General features: G+C 38.4%; 1 protein-coding gene across 1 annotated transcript; it reads left to right on the forward strand.

Moving 5' to 3' along the window:
- Positions 1–270: 270 nt before the first annotated feature.
- Positions 271–6,383, forward strand: LOC142531723 (ABC transporter C family member 3-like). Its single transcript, XM_075637949.1, has 10 exons — positions 271–2,846; positions 2,923–3,009; positions 3,088–3,714; positions 3,817–3,981; positions 4,096–4,390; positions 4,478–4,692; positions 4,783–5,088; positions 5,167–5,230; positions 5,652–5,891; positions 5,961–6,383. Exons 1-10 carry the CDS (start codon positions 438–440, stop codon positions 6,089–6,091), a joined length of 4,539 nt encoding a protein of 1,512 aa, XP_075494064.1. The 5' UTR covers positions 271–437; the 3' UTR covers positions 6,092–6,383.
- Positions 6,384–8,702: the final 2,319 nt, after the last annotated feature.

Here is an 8,702-nt window from a genome sequence, read left to right on the forward strand (position 1 = left end):
ATCACAAGAGAAATATTCTTTTATAATATATAAGTTGTATATGTAATAAGGTTATTTAACAAATATTTGAGAGACGAGCGTCTTTATGTTGATTGCCATGTGTCTATATGGTCTTTGCTATCTCCGTCTCCCAAGCCTTGCCAACCACGTTACCTAGCACCCAAGGAACTCTGACCCTTCACGCCCCTTTTCCCGTCAAAGTACAGAGAAGCAATTATGTTTGGATGGATACACTTTTTGGGAATAATAAATACCCTATCAATCAAGAATACGGGAAATATGAGCGTGCATACCCTTTTGACTTCGGAGTGCTAAAATACAACACATCCACTTCCTGCTGTTTTGCGCGCTCGATATTGGCACATTACGGCGGCAGACTAAATAAACCTTGTGTTGCACCATAAACCCTATTGCCGGGCTCTGGAAGCCTTAGTGTGATGGGTTTTCTACAAACATCATCATCCTCCTTGACGGATATTCATGTTTTTCTTTCTCAGGCACGCCCGTTTACGTTTGCTGACATGGGGGGTTCTTCTCTCCTCAATCCCGTTTTCCTGCGTGTCTTCACCGGCTCTTTGCACCTAATATTATTTGTGCTCGTATCAGTCTCATGGGTTTGTAAGAAATCAAGGAGCGGTGATGGTGGTGAAAGGCAGAAACAAAATGTTAAACATGCCGGTCCCTTGTATTACAAAGCGACCCTGTTTTTTTGTTTGTGTCTTTCGTTGTTTAACCTTGTTTTATGCATATTGAACCATTTTTATTGGTATACAAATGGTTGGTCTGAAGAAAAGATTGTGACATTATTGGATTTGGGGGTTAAAACTCTTGCTTGGATATCACTGTCTCTTTTCTTCGGCACCCGCATCTTGGACAGTGAGACCAAGTACCCACTTGTTTTCAGGCTTTGGTGGGGGGTTAACTTCTCTGTGTCTTGTTATTGCCTCGTGATAGACGTTCTTTATTACAAAAGGCAACATTTTCTGTCAAGTCTGTTTTGGGTCTCTGACGTTGTTTCCTTTGTAACGAGTGTGTACTTCTGTTACTTAGGATTTTTTGGTGAAAAAAGGAATGAAGGAACAACCCTTCATGAACCCCTTCTGAATGGTAGTGCTAGTCGCGGTATAGAGTCTAAAAAGCCTTCCAGAGGGGATGAAACTGTGACCCCCTACGCCAAAGCTGGAACTTTTAGTCTTTTTACTTTCTCATGGATGGGTCCTTTGATTGCTCTTGGCTATAAGAAAACTCTGGACCTTGAGGATGTTCCTCAACTTTCCCCTTTGGATACTGTTAAAGGAGCGTTTCCTATCTTTAACAGTAAGTTGGAGACAGAGAGCGGAGGAAGTACTAAAGTCACCACATTTATGCTAGTAAAGGGATTGGTTTTTACCACCCGACAGGAAATTGCAGTATCTGCTGTTTATGTTCTTGTCTACACATTGTCTTCATATGTTGGTCCATATCTAATTGATAATCTAGTTCAGTACTTAAATGGCCATAGAGATTCCAAAAACGAGGGCTATTTGTTAGTCTCTGCCTTTTTTATTGCAAAGGTATTCGAGTGTGTGTCACAGAGACATTGGTTCTTTACCGTGCAGCGGGCAGGATACAGGGCCAGGGCAGCATTAGTTGCAAAGGTATATAATAAGGGATTGATTCTTTCTTGCCAATCAAAGCAGGGGCATACCACCGGGGAGATCATAAATATTATGTCAGTTGATGCTGAGAGAATTGGTGACTTTGGTTGGTATATGCATGATCCCTGGATGGTTATTATACAAGTTGTTTTGGCTTTGGCAATCTTGTATAGAAATGTTGGCCTTGCTTCAATAGCGGCACTTGTTGCGACTGTTTTGGTGATGCTAGCAAATGTCCCATTGGGGAAATTGCAAGAGAAATTTCAGGATAAATTGATGAAATCTAAAGATGCCAGGATGAAGTCGACTTCTGAGGTATTGAGGAACATGAGAATTCTCAAACTTCAGGCCTGGGAGATGAAGTTCCTGTCTAGAATTCTTGATCTTAGGAACATTGAAGCGGGGTGGTTGAGAAAATATCTTTATACTTCAGCTGTTACAACATTTGTATTCTGGGGTGCGCCTACGTTTGTGTCTGTGATAACTTTTGGTGCTTGCATAGTGATGGGGATCCCACTTGAGTCAGGGAAGATACTATCTGCGCTCGCAACCTTCAGAATACTTCAAGAACCTATTTACAATCTTCCTGATACAATATCCATGATTGTTCAGACCAAGGTTTCGCTTGATCGAATTGCATCATTTCTTTCCCTCGACGACTTGCAGCATGAAGTTATTGAGAAGCTTCCATTTAGTAGTTCGAAGATGGCAATAGAGATAATTGATGGGAACTTTGCCTGGGATGTATCATCTTCTACCCTGACATTGAAAGATATTAATTTAAGTGTGTCCCGTGGAATGAGGGTAGCCATTTGTGGCACTGTTGGTTCCGGCAAGTCGAGCTTACTTTCCTGTGTTTTAGGTGAAATGCCAAAAATATCTGGGATAGTTAGGCTAGCAGGAAAAAAGGCCTATGTTGCTCAGTCGCCTTGGATACAGAGTGGAAAGATTGAAGAGAACATACTGTTTGGCAAGGACATGGACAGACAACTTTATGATAAGGTCCTGGAAGCGTGTTCATTGAAGAAAGACCTGGAAATTCTTCCATTTGGCGATCAAACTGTTATTGGGGAGAGGGGAATCAACTTGAGTGGCGGACAGAAGCAGAGGATACAGATTGCTCGGGCTCTATACCAGGATGCCGACATCTATTTGTTTGATGACCCGTTCAGTGCTGTTGATGCACACACAGGAACTCATCTGTTCAATGTAAGAACCACATTTCCTTGTTTCTAGTATTTATGTGACCAATAGTTCTAATCTTTTTTGCTATTTGTAATTATAGGAATGTATACTGGGACTTTTGAGTTTGAAAACAGTTATCTATGTTACACATCAAGTTGAGTTCTTGCCTGCTGCGGACATCATTGTGGTAAGATGTTCATCTGTTATTTATTGCATTTTACTCTCCATCTGCATCACATGAAAGCCGAATTTATTTTATCATTAGGTTATGAAAGATGGAAAAATTAAACAAGCTGGGAAGTACAATGATATTCTCTTATCGGGAAGTGACTTCATGGAACTTGTTGGCGCGCATGAAGAAGCTTTATCAGCCATTGATTCCTGGGCGACATCCAAGGGTGAAGAAGGTATCTCTGACAATGCCAAGAAAGTTTTGCAGAAACAAGAATCTCAGAATAATAGAAATGATAAAGTCAATGGTAGCGATGAGATTAGGGGACAGCTTGTGGAAGAAGAGGAAAGAGAGAAAGGAAGAGTTGGACTAGCTGTTTACTGGAAATATATTACAACCGCATATGGTGGACTTCTTGTACCCTTTATATTACTGGCACAGATTCTGTTTCAGGCTCTTCAAATTGGAAGTAATTACTGGATGGCTTGGGCAACCCCAGTTTCCAAGGATGTGGTCTCTCCCGTTGGGAGTTCCACACTCATCCTTGTCTATGTTGCTTTGTCGATTGGAAGCTCTTTCTGTGTTTTTGCAAGAGCCGTGCTCCTTGTGACGGCCGGTTACAAAACAGCAACGATACTATTTAACACTATGCATCAATGCATATTTCGCGCCCCCATGTCTTTCTTTGATTCCACCCCCAGTGGGAGAATTCTAAACCGAGTAGGAATTAATATATTTGAATTAGTTTTGTTTTGATCTTTTTGAGATTGATGAGTTTACTAGCATCGATAAATTTATCAACCTAGCTTTGTTCTCTCACAGGCATCAACAGACCAAAGTACGGTGGATTTGAACATGGCATCTCTGGTTGGACTCTTTGCTTTCGCTATAATACAGCTTCTTGGAATTATCTTTGTCATGTCTCAAGTCGCGTGGCAGGTCTTCATCATTTTTATTCCTATGATCGCTATTTGCCTATGGTTACAGGTAATTTGTCGAGCCTTCAAGTTTCATGTTGCAATCAAATGTAATTTATGCTATCATATATGTAAATGCAATTTGTAAAAATGCTTATATTACCAAATTTTTGTCCTTCGGTAGAAATATTACATAGCTTCAGCACGGGAACTGGCTCGTTTATGTGGGGTGTGCAAGGCTCCAGTTATACAGCACTTTTCAGAGACACTCTCAGGATCAAGCACGATCAGAAGCTTCGAGCAGGAGCCCAGATTTCGGGACACTAGCATGAAACTGATAGATGGATATTCTAGGCCAAAGTTTCACACTGCTGGTGCAATGGAGTGGCTATGCATCCGATTGGATGTATTGTCTCTAGTTACTTTTGCTTTTTCGTTGGTTTTCTTGATTTCTATTCCCAAGGGAGCAATTGATCCTAGTGAGTGTTTACAAATTTATCAAATGGAAAATTTAGCATATGCATACACAGCTAACTCTTCTTCTTCTTCTTCTTCTTCTTCTCCAGGTGTTGCTGGTTTGGCAATAACATATGGACTTAATTTAAATATGTTACAATCATGGGTAGTTTGGAATTTTTGCACTTTGGAGAATAGGATCATATCAGTTGAAAGAATACTTCAGTACATTTCCATCCCAAGTGAGCCCCCGCTTGTCATAGAATCAAATAGGCCACTGAGTCAATGGCCAACAAATGGAGAAGTTAATATCCAAGATCTTCAGGTCAATTTCCTTTGTTCTTCCGTAGAAAGTTCATTATCTCGATTATCCTGAAGTTATATTGACCAAAAATAACCTTATTATTATTTGTAGGTTCGATATGCTCCACACCTGCCTCTTGTTTTGAGAGGCCTTACATGTACTTTCATTGGGAGAAAGAGGACTGGCATAGTTGGGAGGACCGGAAGTGGTAAATCGACTCTTATTCAGACCCTCTTCCGCATTGTTGATCCTACCGGTGGGCAAATACTGATTGATGGTATTGATATATCATCCATTGGATTGCACGACTTACGATCAAGATTAAGCATAATACCACAAGATCCTACAATGTTTGAGGGAACAATTCGAAGTAACTTAGACCCCCTTGAAGAATACACTGATGAACAGATTTGGGAGGTGCGTTGGTGTATACAGAAAAGTTGAAATATTTCTCCGTGGATTGATTATGCTAAGTAATTGTCTTCCTCTCTATAGGCTTTAGACAAGTGCCAGCTTGGAGATGATGTCCGGAGAAAGGAAGGGAAGCTCGATTCCTCAGGTTTACATATTTAACCGTTACTTGCAAATTTTTCTATTCTGTTTAAAAAATCATTTTCATCAAAAGTTCGATTTTATGGGAGGTAGGCAAAAAAACAATAGATTTGTATATAACACATCTCTCATGAATAAGCTGAAGGTCAAGGAATGGAAGCACAAAATTAATAATATTCAGCCATACGTGTGTGTATCGGGTATTGAGCTGCAAAGTTCCTGCGATAGAAATCCAATGCTTGTGATATAAAGGGTATTGTGTAGTAGGTGTCTTTAAATTTTGACCACCTGATTCTAAAAGATGTTATCTGAAAAACTTGAGCTCAGAAAATATGAAGTGTTCGTAAGACAGTTTTGTTGTGGCTAAAATCCTCTATGGTGTTTACTCATAAATTGTATGTTTCTTGAATTGTGATCACCATTTTCAGTATCCGAAAACGGAGAGAACTGGAGTGTTGGCCAAAGGCAACTAGTTTGTCTGGGGCGTGTTCTGCTGAAGAAAAGCCAGGTCCTCGTGCTCGACGAGGCCACAGCATCTGTCGACACAGCAACCGATAATCTGATTCAGCAAACCCTCAAGCAGCACTTTACTAACTCAACTGTGATAACCATCGCTCATAGGATAACATCCGTTCTCGACAGTGATCGTGTTGCATTATTAGATCATGGTAGGCTACTATTGCTTCAAACTTTTGTCAGCAGCCTCTTGGTGTTTTCTCACTAATTTTCTGTTGCAGGACTCTTAAAGGAATATGATACTCCCGGAAAGTTGCTCGAGGACAAGTCATCTTTATTTTCGAAGCTCGTAGCAGAATATAGCATGAGATCAGCTTCCAGTCATGAAGATCTTACAAATGTTCAGGAATAAGGTGTGGCATTCTTTAGCCTTGGAAGTGAATGATGATGGTGAAAACTGGCATCTCTCAGATATTTTTGCAAGAATTCAAGTTTGTTGCTGCTGGTGTGACATTATCATGGGAAAAATCCTTTGCAGATCTATATATATTGTTACTGAAATTCGGTTTTACTTTCGAAGTGTAGATTTGGCAATTCAAGAAAGGGGCAATGCAGTGTACCCTGTAGACTCTGCAGTGCATCTAATTATGCAGAAGCATCAGAACCAAATTCTATAAATAATTAAATCTTCTTTTCTCGATTAAGTTTTTTTATTTATTATTATTATAAGTTTATTTCTATTTCTTTATAATTTCTATTTATATATGCTAGTGACCAAAGTTCGTTAGAAAGAGAACCCAAACAAGAGTTGAATATATGCTTCTATCAAATATTTTTGTTATTAAAATAAAATTAAGGGAAATTAAAATATTTTTTTTGTATTTTTAAATTGCAAATTCCAAAAGGGTCAAACACAAAACACACACCACCTTCAGCTCAACAACAGCTAGCTACTCTCGGACACGATGATGGCCTTCTCATCTGCTACATTTCACCTCCTCAAACCTCGTACAGAACCCCAGATAGATGTACTTATTTAATCCTAAACTGTTCGAATCTTTGTATGTTCGGTGTTTACATGGAGTCAGCTGCGGCCGTGTCGGGAACCATACCCGTAAAAACTGTTGGAGTGACGTTTTATCGCACTCAAGGCGCAACGGAAGTTAAAAATTTTCTTTTGAGATTCAAAACTTTTCTTGAACGTAATATGATTTAAAACATTCATAGAGTGTTCATATCAGTTTATCTTTACATATTTAACGCTGGACACCAAACCAGTCCGAGATTAATGTAGTTGGTCATTCTTATAGATCCTTACAAACAGATCTCCTTATTTTGATAGTCTAATCAAATTTACGATCAGAGACTGGGTTCCTCGTTTAGAACGCACTAGAGATCTAAACGATTTGACGTCGAGACTAGATCGCCGGAATTTTACAAGTCCTTCAGGGTTGTGGCGGTGTCAGGGCTGCGCACGGTGGGAGGGGTGTTGGCCGAAAAATCCTTGTGAAATAAAGGGGTGATCGAGGGAGGAGAGAAGAAGAAAAATTTTAGTGGACAAAATTTTTTGTGCAAAAGTTGTCCTATTTCATATAGCTCTTAATTAAATATTTATAGACTTTGATTACCGATAACATGAAAATTTCACTTGAATCAGGATTCTTTGTTTCTATTATTTAAAATTCTTATGTAGTATTTTCTTCTTGAAAATACCATGTCAAATCAAATATTGATAATGCATATATATTTATATATCTCCATATACGTACACATATATATTAATATATCTATATATACACATGTATACATACATGAGTAGGTCTCTTGTGAGACGCTCTCACAGATCTTTATCTGTGAGACAGATCAATCCTAACGATATTCACAATAAAAAGTAATACTCTTGGCATAAAAAGTAATATTTTTTCATGGATGATCCAAATAGGAGATCCGTCTCAAGAAATTGATTCGTGAGAGCGTCTCATGAGAGTTTTTGTGTATATACATATACATAGGCGTATATAAAATTAAATAACTTATTTATTTTTTATTAATTAATAGTTAATTAATTAATTCTAGATTCATATAGATTATTTCATGAGAATCTTGCACATACAATAGTCATTATTATTATTTAATTATTAAATTCTAAATTTACTAAATAAATAATTTTGAACTCATTATAACATTGATCGGCGATCAGACAGAATCGATGTGTCGATTAGAATATATGATACACTTGCTAATAAATTTCACGATCTTGCGTTGCGAGACATAACTCGTAGTACCTATTGTATATACAAGGGCTTTATATATGCAACTTGTAATTGTATACAGATAAAGTAAATACCACAATTGGATAAAACCATAAAATATTATTAAAATAAAGATTGTTTTTACATAAAAATTAATAAAGTCCAATCCACAAGTTGGCTCGTTAGGCACGTACTCTAACAATCTCTCACTTGTTATATAGTCAACTACCTATAGATTACAAACCCATTGTTTCACGATGCTTATCAGACAATGGTCTTGGCAGGAGTTTCGTTAGTGGATCAGCAACGTTATCTGCAGAGGCGACTCTCTTCACTTATATTTCTTCTCTTCCCACGATCTTCCGGATTATGTGGAACTTCCTCAGTATATGTTTGGATAACTGATGAGACCTCGGTTCCTTTGCTCGCACAACGACGCCAGTTTTGTCGCAGTAGACCGGGAGTAGATCAACTTTTTGATGAATGACACCCAACTTTTGAACGAAGTTCCTCATTCAAACAGCCACTTTTGTTGTAGCTGATGTAGTTATGTATTCGGACTCAGTGGTTGAATCTGATGCTGTGTCTTGCTTGGAACTTTTCCAAGAGATAGCACCATCATTGAGCTTGAAGACAAATCCAGAGGTTGATTTTGAATCATCCATATCTGATTGGAAGTTAGAATAAGTAAGCCTTCCGATTTTAATTCTCCACTCTCATAAACCAATAACAAATTAATAGTTCTTCTTAAGCACATAAAATTGTTCTTCA

Source organism: Primulina tabacum, chromosome 2 (genome assembly GCF_025594145.1).
Source record: "Primulina tabacum isolate GXHZ01 chromosome 2, ASM2559414v2, whole genome shotgun sequence".
NCBI classification, from domain to species: Eukaryota; Viridiplantae; Streptophyta; class Magnoliopsida; order Lamiales; family Gesneriaceae; genus Primulina; species Primulina tabacum.